The following is a 14,793-nucleotide window of genomic DNA, read 5'->3' as shown; positions in this document are numbered from 1 at the left end:
TTGTGGTCTTTCCTCTCCTACATCTGTCTTTTAGTTATATCCAGAGCAGTAATCCTCTCCACTGACTCCCGTGGTGAGAGACTACAATGAGTTTAGAGGGGTGGTCCAGCTCAGGACAGGGGCGGTACACGCCAGAGATGGGATAGACAATATACTGGTGACGGGTCAAGGACAACCATGCCATGTGTCCCACACTGTGCCTATTAAAAAAGGCATCAACGAAACAATCCCATCCTACCACCCCCACAAAACAGCATCTGTCACATCCACTGCGAGTTCTGCACGTAATGAAAATATCGTAATGTCAACTGCTGTTTTAAGCAGATACAGAAGGAAATATGCATTTCATTATTACATGCACTTTCCACTCGTCAATCTTATCAGACATTAATGAGGATTACGAAGGCAGATCTTTAAAATCAGACTGAGTTGTGGACACAACTGTTTGATTTCAAAAGCATAATACTAGTGTACTGCCTCTTGGTGTCTTGTGACATGAACTGCATCTTTCCTTAAAACTTATTTCAATGTGTACAACCATGCATTGTGATAAATTTATTTAATAAAGAAAATGAAGCCTTTAAGAACCATTATTTGCAATTTTACATTATTTTCACAACTTCTGTCAAGAGTAATTCGTTGGACTTTTTTTCTTTACTTTTGAATTTTGATTACTTTTTATAGACTGTATGAATAAAAATTGGGGTAAATGCAATGTTTACATTTAAATACGCAAAAATAAACCAAAATCAAATACAACTAATATGACCATGATGTATGACTGCGATTAACTATAGATAATCCAAAAAGAGTAATAATATCCTACACAAAGAGTAAGAAAAAACTCACCACAAAAACACAAAAATCTTGCATCAGATCAGACTTTAATTTCATTGTGTAAAGTTGCATGTGTCTATACAGTGAGGTCATCAAAGAGGATAACAAACACATGGTCTTTGGTTTTCAGCTATGCAATTATCTGAAGAATATAGAAATTAAAACAGAAGAAACTAAAAGTGTCTGTATCCCAGCAGGTCCCAGGGTCAAGCAAATGCAGGATTTTAAACGGCTTAAAAGCTAATAGTTAATGAGGCTAAATCAGCATGGGTACATGACCATAACCAGCCAACAAGCCTCGATTGCTACTGGAAGTTTATTGGAAGAACAGTTGGAAAGACAGTTTATGCAATAATAATCAATACTTCATGGATATGAGATCTAACTCTTCTAATAATCTCATCTCACACTCCAGTATTAACGTTCTGCCTTTGACCATCTTTACATTTCTGAGGTATTTTGCTAATTCATTACCTGAGATGTTTTTTGCATTAAAATCAGCAGAACTTCTGAGGTAATTCAGTGATGCAGGCAGTTGAACTACATCCGAGGTAAATCCTGACTGAGGTAGCTATTTCAGTCCCACACTGACCGAGTTATATCTAGTGTCATTCGTTTCAGAAATGAGACGGTCTATGTTCTGACGTTAAAATTTGTAAAAAAAAAAAAAAAAAAAAGATTTCCTGAGAAACTCGCTTTCCAATATGGAAAGATATGTGAGGTCTGAAGTTCAACAATTAAAAAAAAAAAAAGAAAAAGAAAAAAAACATCCAATCTTCTTTTGACTTGAATGTTATCCTGCTTTTCTGTGACCTGGTTTGTTTTAAAAGGAACTCGTATGCGCACCAGAGTAGAAGAATAGTACATTAATCAGGGCCCTTATTTATGAGCCTGTACATGATCGTCCAACGCACAGAAATGATTGACATGTGCGACACTGTGCATGTCGACATCATTTCTTTTCAACCATACATTGTCTTGTGTCTGAGGTAGAGAAAAATCTTTCAACCAAACTGTTGCCTGTAAATATGTCTTAATAATAACAAAAAACCAAAACCTGTCAGCTGCGCACACTGTAAAAAGTGATCAGTTGACTTGACTTAAAAAAGGGAGGAAACCCCTTCCCTTAAAATTAAGTAACTGAAAAAATTAAGTTACGTGGAATTGTCAAGTTCACATAACTTAATTTTTTCAATTACGCGTAACTTAAAAAAAAGGAAAACCCGTTGCCTTAAAATTAAGTCAACTGATCACTTTTTACAGTGTAAAATGCAATCAAACTCAAAACTCTTTTTCAAATCATATTAATATTTCTTTATCTAGAAGCTAAAAAAAACAACGGAAATAGAAAACAATAAAATCAAGTAAATACATTTTTAAAAAAGAAAAAATATATGTGACCCCTTTTCTTACTGAAACAACTTTGCAACACTAGATGGGGATTGTAGCCTGCTTTTAAAATCCATCAAATTAGACAAAAAAAAACAACAACACAGCAGTATCATAATCGATCCTGAGTCTTTTAAATTCACTGCAGATGAGGTAAATTCAGCAAACTTTAAATAAGAGAATTAATAGACAGCAAAAAAAAAAAAAGAAAGTGTCAACCACAACCTCACAGATGTGACTTTGGCAGAAGTAGATTTGATCATGCCATGATTGCTTTGCAGATCTTTGTGAGAGAATGACTATGGGTGTGGAAAGGCATGATTACGCGATCACCGAAGTGTGTACGCTGAGGTATTCTGTTGAATCAAACATGTCTAAAAACCTTCTCAGTCCTGAGAAAACATCTTGAGGAAAAGAGCAGGTGGGGTTCCGTGATGAGCTTTAACAGCTGATGAGTTTGTAAAAGTGTATGTGTGTGGTCCTCCCTTCACTGGAAGGAAAACACAGCTGCGAGCTTGTGCAGGAGGCAGACTGTGATTCGCTAGACCGCCTCTAGAGGGCAGAACGGCTCGTGCCGCTCCAGAGGAAGGACTAGTTTAGGGTGGACTGGTGGGGTGTTTGGTACAGGGAGCTGACGGTTAGGTTAGGGTGACCCGCCTGTGGCCGGGTCCACAGAGTCAGGACCCTTTGAGGAGGAAGAGGAGGAGGAAGAGGGGATACCGGGACTGAGGGTGGAGGTCTGGCCTGGGAACATGGCTGTGACAGCGGTGGGAGCAGCTCCAGACTTCTGGGCATATAAGGATCCTGTACAGAGTATAAAAAAAAATTTACTTCAATTTACTTCATACAGGAATACTTCAGTATTATACATTACTGTTTCAAAGTTGGGGGTCATTAACTTTTTTTTTTTTTTTTTTTTAATGAATAATTTTAAATGTTACAAAAGTTTTTGTTTTCAAATAAATGCTGTTCTTTTTTATCTTTCTATTCATCAAAGAATCCTGAAAAAAAATTTAAAAAAAAATTCTGCACATGATTTCTGAAGGATCATGTGACACTGAAGACTGGAGTAATGATGCTGAAAATTCTGCTTTGCATCACAGGAATAAAATGTATTCATATATATTATATAAAAATTATATATATATATATATATATATATATAAAAATTATATATATATATATATATATATATAAAAATTATATATATATATATATATATATATATATATATATATATATATATATATATATATTTTCAGTTAATTCACTGATTTCTTTTTTTACTATATTGCTTCAAATAAGTGTATAATGAGCTATATAAAACGTACATTAGTACTACAATATAATACTTTTATGATCTAAAATACTTGCTTATTGGAACTTTGTGGATCCTTATGGAAATATTCATGGAAATGGGGGGCAAGACAAGGCAAGAATAAATGAATGAATAAATAAATAAATAAATAAATAAATAATCAGAATAAAATGAATTAAACAGCCAAGATCTACAAGCGTTTTAAAAATATTACATTTGTAACCCGAGTATGCTAGTAACAATCAGAATGTAAGAATAAAAAAAAATAATTCTAATACAAAGGATTTTCTCAGGAGCCGGCCCAATCAGTGGAAAGGGGGTCTTGGAGTAACCCGAGGTTAAGTGCCTTTAACAATATTGGACAATCCCACACGTGTATAAATACAATAATACACACCTGAGTAAATAACCCCGTTGACCTCCACAGACACAGTAATGCTAGCAGAGCCATTAGAAGAAATGCTGAGAGACAGGTCCTGTTTGTCCTCTGAAAACAAGATACAAGTGTCAATGACACACTTTGTAAGTCACTGTAGATATTTTGGATGAAAACGCTGATGTACTCACCGCGGGTGCTGATGTTGTTCATCCGCAGGTGGGCTGGGTTCACCTGTGAAGCCATGGCCAGCAGGTTTTGTTGGAAAGCCTGCTGCAGTAGCCTCTGCTGTTCCTCTGCCAGACGGGCCATCTTCCTCTCGGGCCCCTCCACCGCGGCGGGTCCCGCGCTCACCACTCCGACACCCATGCCGGTCTCCAGCCTCTCCCTCAGCTGCTCCAGTGTGGCGGCACGTGCCAGCTGCTGCTGATGCCCGAGAGCCAGCGCCAGACGACCTGGCAACATGGAGGCTGGACCGTCCTCTGGGACTGAGGAGAGGCCACAAAAATGTTGAACTCAATCTGTTACTATATCACATCCATAATGTTAATCCTGTGCATGTTCACATCAACATGAAATGCATTGTACTTCCATAGTGAGATGCAGATAAATAGAGATCTATCTATCCTACTATCCATCCATCCATCCATCCTACTATCTATCTATCCTACTATCCATCCATCCATCCATCCTACTATCTATCTATCCTACTATCCATCCATCCATCCTACTATCCATCCATCCATCCATCCATCCTACTATCTATCCATCCTACTATCCATCCATCCATCCTACTATCCATCCATCCATCCATCCATCCATCCATCCATCTATCTATCTATCTACCTATCTACCTATCCATCCATCCATCCTACTATCTATCTATCCTACTATCCATCCATCCATCCATCCATCCATCCTACTATCTATCTATCCTACTATCCATCCATCCTACTATCCATCCATCCATCCATCCATCCATCCATCCATCCTACTATCTATCCATCCTACTATCCATCCATCCATCCTACTATCCATCCATCCTACTATCTATCTATCTATCTATCTATCTATCTATCTATCTATCTATCTATCTATCTATCTATCTATCTATCTATCTATCTATCTACCTATCCATCCATCCATCCTACTATCTATCTATCCTACTATCCATCCATCCATCCATCCATCCATCCTACTATCTATCTATCCTACTATCCATCCATCCTACTATCCATCCTACTATCCATCCATCCATCCATCCATCCATCCATCCATCCATCCATCCATCCATCCTACTATCTATCTATCCTACTATCCATCCATCCATCCTACTATCCATCCATCCATCCTACTATCCATCCATCCATCTACCTATCCATCCATCCATCCATCCATCCATCCATCCATCCATCCATCCATCCATCCATCCATCCATCCATCCATCCGCACAATCTGCTTGTTTTGATTCTCTGATTGGTGGAGATTTCTTTGCAGAATCATGGGTAATGTAGTTTTTCCACCTGGAATTTCACTGTCAAGAAAGGTAAGTTTAAATAATGCTGGCCGATGACTTCCACAAAAGCAGATACCATCGATTAACAACCTTGAAGCTCATTGTTGGTCTGTCTTTTAACGTTTTATAAGTTATTGTTTAAAATGAATTGGATTTTACTTCCAGACCATGATTGTAGCACTCTTTTGAGCCAGACCTGAATGCTAGGTTGCTAAAATGCTACTTGCTAGGACACCTAAATGGGTATTTCGCTATTGACTAACAATAGAGTCAATTCAAACTTTAGTTATTTGGTAGGTTTTTGAGAACTTTTCATCAGCCAGCTGGAAGTTATGAAGCAGGATGTTTTGACATGAACATAGGTCCCTGCATTACACATCAAGGCAAGCGCTTCATTTAACGCGACCCCTGTCAGTAGACCCTCACAGGAAAACACAGCCCCTTAATGGCCGATCATTTCCCCAATCAGGCCAGGAAACCTGCTCCATTTCCTACATACACTTCCTGCTTGGGTTTGTTTCTATTCCACATCGACGTGGCATTATGTAAAGGTGTGGAGAGCAAAACCAATCAAATTAAAATGTCACTGTATGACTAGAATATTAGTAGTGAATCTGAACGAATCCAATATTCAGAATACATTCAGATTGTTGTAGTCCAATATTCATTTTTCTTCTTCAAAACTGTCACTGGCACTACCGCCATTTTTACATCAACGACTTATCCAAAAAGAAATCTAACATACGCCAAAAGAGTTTTTTTAGCAAATATTTAGTCAATATTCAGAAGTGGATAAACATACGCACGTTCGTAAGACGGAAAACGTATGAAAACATACACATCACGGCACTGCGCATGTGCACAACATATTTTCAAATACCACTGATCTGCCAAATGAATAAATGTCATCAGATTTAAGCTTTTACATGCTTAATATTTTCCTATGGACCCATATTTCTTGACTATTTTGTGATAGAAGTGAAATTTGGACAGAAATGTATTAATTTGTTACAGGAGAACGCATAAAAAAATGGAATGTGGGTTATTTTTGGTACAGCGCCTGAACAAAATCTCATAGGAACTTCAATCTTTGTGATATCAACTTCAAAATTGGAACACAACTTGGTTAGATATATGGCTTTTTATTTTATAGTAAAAAAATAAATAAATTGATTTACAGTAAATTTAAACTTCCATAAATTTTCATACTCATTTTTGAATCCAATTGATCTGCTACATGAATAAATGTAAATGTGGTTGGATTCAAGCGGGCTAATTGGGATTGAGCTCAATCTGACCTGAGGTGTTTACATGAAGGCTTTTCACTCCAATTGATCCATGAATGTGATCATAAAAAAATTATTTGGGTGCACATAAACACACCTAGTGACATTCAATAAGAATGTGATTCTCCTTCTCACCACTGGTGTGTGCAAATAAAACCAAATGTTTATGTTGATGATGTGTAATATTTTCCTTGGACTAAATGGAAAATCATTCCAGCTCAGGCCAACAAAAACTAAATTTTAAAGATCTTATTAAGAAGACTGCAAACCTGTGGCTTTCTTCAGGGCGGGACTGGGGGTGGCCTGCAGTCCGTTGTGTCCCGTGGCGGGCAGGTGCATTTTGAGAGGAGAGAGGAGGTGAGGGGCTGAGGCACTGGGAGAAGGGGAAAAGCGATACAGGCTGTTGCTGTACCCGGGGCGACGGCCCTCCCTGCGGTTACTGTCGATGGCCGCCTGCAGCTCTCCAGGAGAGCTCAGACCCTTCTTGTCGCACTCGTATGGATACAGGTACTTCATATACCTGCCGCAGAAGATCAAAAACTGTCAGCATGTACGTGACTTTAGAGATGTTAGAGACCTTGATGGTGTGTAGGCCGTGTACATGGAAAACGTCAGGAGATCTTACTGTGTGCGGAGGGTGAAGGCGGCGCTGGTGATGGAGGTGGGCAGGTTCAGGCCTTTGGTGATCTCTCTCCAGATCTTCTTGTTTATCACCTCCACCAGACCTCCCTTCTCAGTCACCAGCTTATACAGCATGTACAGATCCAACACTTGCTTGGCCATGATGGGGATTCGATTCACAGGTGTACCTGGAGGAGACAGAACGGACAGGAGCCTTTGTTTAAATATTCTGCATGACGGGTCACATCAAACCAGCTGAGAAAACAGAGTTGGTTGAGTGTTTTCAGGATTAGTTTAGACTCAACTTGATTTAAACTTTACAATTAATACACATTTTGTGTGTGCGCTGGGCTGATCAAGACAGCAACTGCCGGAAATGATGGACCGTACTGATGGGAAGTAAGACAATAACTAAAATTATGTTCTCATCAAGACGTGAAGAGAGGGGCCACTGATGGTAAATGTTTGGTTGAACTTAAATAAATTGTGATATTTCGCTATTGTAAAGTAGAATGTACAAAGTAAACTAAGATAAAAAAAAAAAAAAAAAAAAGATTAAAACTTTAAGGAATAACCACAATTTGTCTTCACTTTTTTCATTTTAAAAGTAAACCCGTTTTTCAGCACTTTGTTAGCCAAAAAAAATGTAAAATGATTTGTTACATTTTCATTTGATTACATTTGAAAAGCTTAATTAAATTGTTCTTTTTTATGACTTTATTTTATTACCACTGTTTTTGATAATACATTTGTATGAAATTAAATTTAGACTAATTTCATAGAACATTTAATATGGCCATGTTATTGTTACAATAAATTATTAAATTGTTAACATTTTATGAACTCCTAAAATGAATGAATTCGAAAATGAATTTTATTACTTCGACATTTTTGGATAACAAAATTTTTATTAAACCAACAAAACAGACTAAAAATAAAACTGAAAACACAGAATTTGGGGAAAATAAAACGGATTTAATGGGGCCCTAGAAATGTTATTTAAACTTTTAATAAATAGTTGTTATAGTTTCATAATTTCTATTAATTAGCCATTCTTTTTGATCATTCAAATTGAATTAAACCATTAAAACAATGAATGAAAACGGAATCTAGAAGCAAAAAGGTGGAATTTGGGAAAAATAAAATGGATTTCATAGGCCCTGTACTGTAGGAAGTAATGAGATTTATTAAGACCGTAACGAATGAAAGTATGATGGGTTGATAAAGCTGCGGACTGTGGAAAGTGATGGGTAAATCAACACAGTAACTATGGTCAGATGAAGGGCAGCTACGGGACAGTCAACAGTAGCTATGCTAAATGATAAGCTGATGTTAGGAAGTGATGGGCTGAAATAGAGATGCAAGCAGAAGCCAATCTGCAGCATTAAAAGCTCACGAGTGTCTGTGCCGCCCAACCCTTCCAGAAAAACGGGGATTGAAGTGATTGAGTTTTTAATCTGAGAGCAATAAGCCGGTGTGGGTAGGCCAGTGCAATGAAGCTCACTTGGAGGGATTGCGGACACTAAAAACACACACACATGCTCTATTAGCACAGTTACCAAAGTGTGTACAGAACAGGAGGGGAGGGGCTTTGAGCCCCCATAATGCCATGCTCAAATCCTCCCCCCACATACCACGCTGGGCCTATTCTGGAATAAAACCAATTAATGTATGTGTGTGCTTTGTGAGAAGTGGGGGGTTGAATAGTCCTGGTGACCTGAGGTCAGGATTACGCCCTAATTTAGCTCCATTCTCTATTCTCATTAACATGGATTCAAAAGCACATAGATGGGCACCTGTGCACTAAACAAATATCAACTAGTTATGTGTCTTTAAATCTATTATATACGGTACTGGTCAAAAGTTTGAAATTATTACTATTTTTTATGTTTTTGAAAGAAGTATCTTATGCTCATCAAGCCTGCATTAATTTAATCAAAAATACAGGAAAAAAAAATTTATATTACAATTTAAAATAATGTTTTTTAATTTGAATATACTTTGGTCACATGAACCTTCAGAAATCATCTAATATGCTGATTTGATACTTAGTTTTTTTATATATATATATACACACACACACACACACACGTACATACATATATATACACAAACACTCACATATACATATGCCAGTTCCAAATAAACACCTAGTTCTAAAGGCTGATTCTACTGTGTGGTTCTTCTTGAATTATCGGGTTCAGAATGTTCCATCCTGAAACTCCTCACAGCAAACAGCCATAAAGCGTTCATTTACCCAGTGTAATTTAGAAGCCCAGGCCTCCAAGACAAGGCCCAGCACCCCCCGGAGAGTCCGGAGCAAGAGCTCCCTTTGAAAGGCAGTTATTTAATGCTGGGAATGACATTACTCATTCATCAAACAATCGCTGCTCAGATTCGAGCAAAAGGTTAGCGCTAGGTCACCGAGCTGGAGATTCAGGTAAAGGTCCACAGGAAATCGTCTAGAGAGCGACCTTGTGACACGCTCCATAACTGCAAAACCAATTTAGCTCAAACTCAAGAATGGAAAAGTCATTGGAAGCCTTTTCCTGCTAAAGAGGCTTCATTATTGATTGATGTACGCTGTGCAAGGGTTTAATGCTGAAGCACTGCACTCCTAATTGATATCATGTTGTCTCCCTTCATACGTCTCAAGAAATGGGCAATGAGACACGTCAAGACGGGGTTAAATTAAATAAAAGCATGAGGTTGCAGGGTATGCAAATGGATGAACGCAAAACAAATCTATAAAGAGAGGAAATTCTAACTAACATCAAGTGAAATGTTCAGTGAGGACAAAAAAATAAGACAAAAGCAGGACAGTTCCACACTCGATTCCAGAAAAGGACAGACACATTACTAGCATTGTGGCTTTCATCACTTTACTAGGTCTTTAGCTATTATAAACTGATACAATGCTGTTATTTTTTATCCGTTTGGACTTGGAGTTCAAAGCGGCAATTTCTAACTAATCTCTCTTTTTTTTTTTAATTACACATCTAAGTCCATCCCCTCCCCCAATTGTTTGCTCGAAAAAAATAGGTCAGTGAATCTGACCACTGCCCTAAATATAGGAGGAAACAGCTGCCCACATTAAGAAGCCTCCGTTCTACGACCAACCAATAAGGCGTTCCGAGACGCCGGGCTGGTGAAGGAAATTCCACGCTCTGACCGAAACAATGATTGCCATTCTTACTGTAAGGCTGCTGCAGAGAGGAAGTGAGGGGGTATACAGGAAGTGCATGGTCTCGCACCCGACGAAAGATCCTGGATGATGTTGTGTGGTTAGATCTTTTGTTTTGATAACCTGAAAACCGTTAGGGTAATGCCAGATCACATTTCACACCAGTCAAGTCAAAAGAAAAAAGAAGAAATTAGATTTTGCTTACAGAAACTAAAGTGGATTTTAGGGCTGTTCAAGTCTTTTGCACATTATTTATGACACAAATAAATAAATTAATAAATACTAAATGAATAAATTTAATGGTTTCATTAGATTCTCTTTACACAACTTGTACTGTAATACAACTTATTTATTTTTAAATGTGTAGTTTGAGTGATATTCTTTTTTGATTGCTGATGCCAATGCAGATATCTTAGAGAACAGGGCGGTCGATGGCTGATATATGTAACATATTTATTTTACTTAATATTCAATAAATTAGAAATTATTTGAAAATTAATTAAATTTTAAATTTTTTTTAAAAAATAAACAAACTTATACTTCAGATGGCAACTTCTTTATTTGTGAAAAACACTAATAGGATTACAGAATCAAGAAATTGTTTAAAAATATGAATAAAATAAAGCCTCCTGTTCTCATTTAATAAATATTATTATTATTATTATTTAATTTTCACAGAGTAACATGCGTTCATGCAGTCTACAAATACACATTTCAAAAGACCTCACAGCTGGATTCAACTAAGTCTGCAAGGTTTGTGAAATTAAATGTTTATTAGATATTCAAAGACTTTATGTGATATAAATGCGTATTTGCTGAATGCTGATGGTTAATGAGAAAATATTATAGTGTTTGACTTTCTATTAGTAATGTAAATGCAAACGTTTTAATACTTTTTTTTTTTATACCACTTACATTTATTTGTTTAACAGTTTAATTAGACAGAACTGTTAAATGGGAGCGCTTTGTGTTTAGGCGTTGGTGTTCTTAGCGCTGTCAAAATAAAAGTCCCACTTCCGACATTGGCGAAACATAAAAAATATCGGCCGATATGTCTGCCTTCGCAAAATATCATTCGACCATTATTTTAATGGCATAGGAAAAAGGCAGTACGATAATTATTACAAACATATTTAGTTTATTTGACAAAAATGATTTAAGTATGTTTATTTCCATTAAAATCTAATACACTTGCAAACATTTTTTTTTTTAAAAGAACTGTGCTAAATTGTCAAGAAAAAAACCAAACAGATTTTCTGAGATTCACCAGATCTTTCACCCACAACATCCCTGAAATTGACAAAAATCGCAACAAACAGGGAGAGCGAGAGTCATTTTTCATTTTCTTTGGCAACAAGCACTTTCCGTTCCTGTATAAAATATTCATGTTTCCTCCGACACCCATCTTCCACTGGGCTGAGACACTCCACATATATATCGCCGCCCTGGCTCTAGGTGAGCTAATTTCAGGTGGGTTAAGGCAGGATTACACATATAAAGCTACTTGCTTTACTCGCAGAGAAAACTATTATTATCGGCATTAATTAGGATTAGTTTGAATTTTCTTATGATAGATGAGCATGTCAAGACATTACACGCAGAAGACATATTGCAGATATATGCATGTACACATTTTTATTCTTAATTCTATACACACACGGGTCATAATTCAGTTGATTTGACGCTGCACAAGAAGGAATTTACTGTCGAGTTTGATTTAGCGCATTTGATTAAGACTTCAACATGTTTACCGGTTTAGGAGGGCCACGTCCCTATACCACTGAGCCATAAAAACAAACGAATGAGGGCTCAGTACAAGGCTACGTTTCCCTGGGGGACAGTGAACATTGACGCAAAGAGAAAGGGATAAGGAAAGAGTTTTTTGGGGATCTTCCTGACTTTACAAGATAAATCTGTAGTCTGTGGTCATAAAAGGACAGAGACGCTCGGGTGGGAAACGAGCAGCCAACTTCAAACCCAGGATGTCATAAACATGCTTGAGGAGAGTAACAAGCCTCAGGAGTGACAAGACAAATGCTCCAAACAGGACATGCCACACTTATTATGAAGTCACACAATAGAGGCCGTGCACACATATAACCTCCTCCCTGCTGACTGTAGGAAACCGAGCAGCGCTTCTATTGCAGCTGTTCGGTATGTCAACGATAAATTAAAATGGGCAACAAATGCTCTTAGTCATAATTCAAAGCTGTCCTTGAGAAGCTACAAACATTAAAACGGCAACAAAATGAGCCAGTTAAATAATTCAACAAAGGATACCGTGATGAATTTGGAAGTGTGTTCTACATTACATGTGTTTATGAGGCTCTATAGAATACTTGATTCTGATTGGTCAAGTGCAACAGCCTCAAATATATAAGTCTCAAATACTAGGGATGCACGTTATATCGGCCGCCATATTAGTATCGGCCGATATGTTAATTTTTATCGTTATCGTTTTCAGCCTGATAAGAAAATTTGGCCAATATATTAAAGCCGATAAATAATGGATTATTTCCTTCAGCTGAGACGCTTCAGTTCGCCATGATGGTTTTAAATAGCTTGAAATATGATTGGAATTCAGAAAAGGAAGATACAGTTAATGCAACATGTGCAGTGCAAGTCTGTCTTATAGGCTACATAAAATTATAATGAGAACATTATAATTGTGTGCTTGGGACATGGCTTTTAATGGTGAGACTTTTGTTTTTGTAATCAGGATCTAAAAAAATAAAAATTATATAAAAATTTGGATTTAGATTTATCGGCCAAATATATCGCTTATCGGCTTTGAAATAAAGAATTATCGTTATCGGCATCAGCCAAAATGTTCATATCGGTGCATCCCTATCAAATATATTTGTATCAATTTTTATATATTTAGTACAGTAACATTTGGTACTTGTCAAAGTTTTTTTTTTTTTTGCATCCACACATTTCATTATTGCAAAAAAAAAACAAAGAACACAAACACTGATATAAACAATTCTGACCAATATTGATAAACTGATTATTTTCATGTTAAAAGCAATAACTGATAAATGCCAGACATTAAAAATCTATACAATATTGTCTAAATAAACATAAAAATAATAAATAAATGCTACCAAATGCTAGATTATGATGTACAGACTGAAAAATAATAATTTTGAGATTTGTTAAAGATTACCTTTTACAATGTTATTAAATTATTCATGCATTTAAAATGTAACTTCAGCAAAAGATAAATAAAATGTCAAAATACGAATGAGAATGTACAATTAAATACTCAATATTGAACAATTTACATCTAATATGGACAAATACCAATAAATTAAAATAAATAAATAACACTGTCTGTATATAATCTGATATAGTACTTGCCTAATATTTCGTGCATTCTTAATGACAAATAGTTCTGGCTGTAAGATCTGATTGGATGAGTCACATTTGAAAACAATATACATACACATTCAAACATTTTGTTAGGCTAATAAACGATTGCCATAAGATTTGTCTTATTATCATGATTATAAATATATTGAACTGTTGAATATTGGCACCTTACTTTACATTGTTTTTTTGCGATTCCCTTAATGTTTTAGTAAGATTCATACATTTTAATCGATATATTCGCACTTCTCCATAAACAACAAATTAACTCTGGCTTATTTTCTCCATTTTGAAACTCTATTGGCACACAACTTCACTAGCTGGTTTTCAGCATTCTTATAACTTATTGCGCCCTCTCTTTCTCTACTCATCTTGTCATCATTTCCTCTCATCCATGCAATCCCCTCCCCATCCCGCTGTTATTCAGCAGTCACAGCATTGTCTTTGCTTTTCTACTGTCTGTCATTCTTCTAATATCAAAGGTGGGGCCCTGAGTTTTAGGGTCTCATTAATCTTTAGGAGAGGGACAGGGGCCCCTTAATCCACCTCACCCACCCTCTATCTGATCCCCTCAGGCCCCGAGCAAAAGACGCCCCCCCTCATAGCCCCCAATCAACACACACACACACACAGAACATCCCCTCACAAAACTCCCCTGCAGCCACTGCTCCTGTCCTCCTCCCATCTTATCAAGTTTCAAGGGCTCTGATGTGGACAATACACAGGGCAGAGGCCGACTTTTATAGAAGTGCGTGCAAAGTTAGAAAGATCAAAGCATAAAAATATATATATACTGCGGGTGTGCCATTAAAAGCAATATTCCAGGTTTAATACAAGTGAAGCTCAGTCAACAACAGTTGCGGATTACCAATAAAGTTAAAGTAATTTTGATTC

General features: G+C 36.8%; 1 protein-coding gene across 1 annotated transcript in view; it reads right to left on the bottom strand.

Annotated features, from left to right (window-relative positions):
- Positions 1 to 863: 863 nt before the first annotated feature.
- arid3b (AT-rich interactive domain 3B) overlaps positions 864 to 14,793 on the bottom strand; it is a 35,302-nt gene continuing 21,372 nt past the window's right edge. Inside the window, exons 5-9 of the mRNA XM_084397274.1 lie at positions 7,348 to 7,531; positions 6,992 to 7,242; positions 4,112 to 4,408; positions 3,942 to 4,031; positions 864 to 3,030 (exon numbers count right to left, since the gene is read on the bottom strand). Of these exons, the coding sequence (XP_084253400.1) occupies positions 2,870 to 3,030; positions 3,942 to 4,031; positions 4,112 to 4,408; positions 6,992 to 7,242; positions 7,348 to 7,531 (983 nt within the window). The 3' untranslated portion in view covers positions 864 to 2,869. The remainder of the gene's footprint in view (positions 3,031 to 3,941; positions 4,032 to 4,111; positions 4,409 to 6,991; positions 7,243 to 7,347; positions 7,532 to 14,793) is intronic.

The sequence above is a fragment of the Rutilus rutilus genome (genome assembly GCF_951802725.1).
Source record: "Rutilus rutilus genome assembly, chromosome: 23".
Lineage (NCBI taxonomy): Eukaryota > Metazoa > Chordata > Actinopteri > Cypriniformes > Leuciscidae > Rutilus > Rutilus rutilus.
The sequence above is the reverse complement of the archived record's forward strand: the minus strand, read 5'-3'. Positions and strand labels throughout refer to the sequence as shown.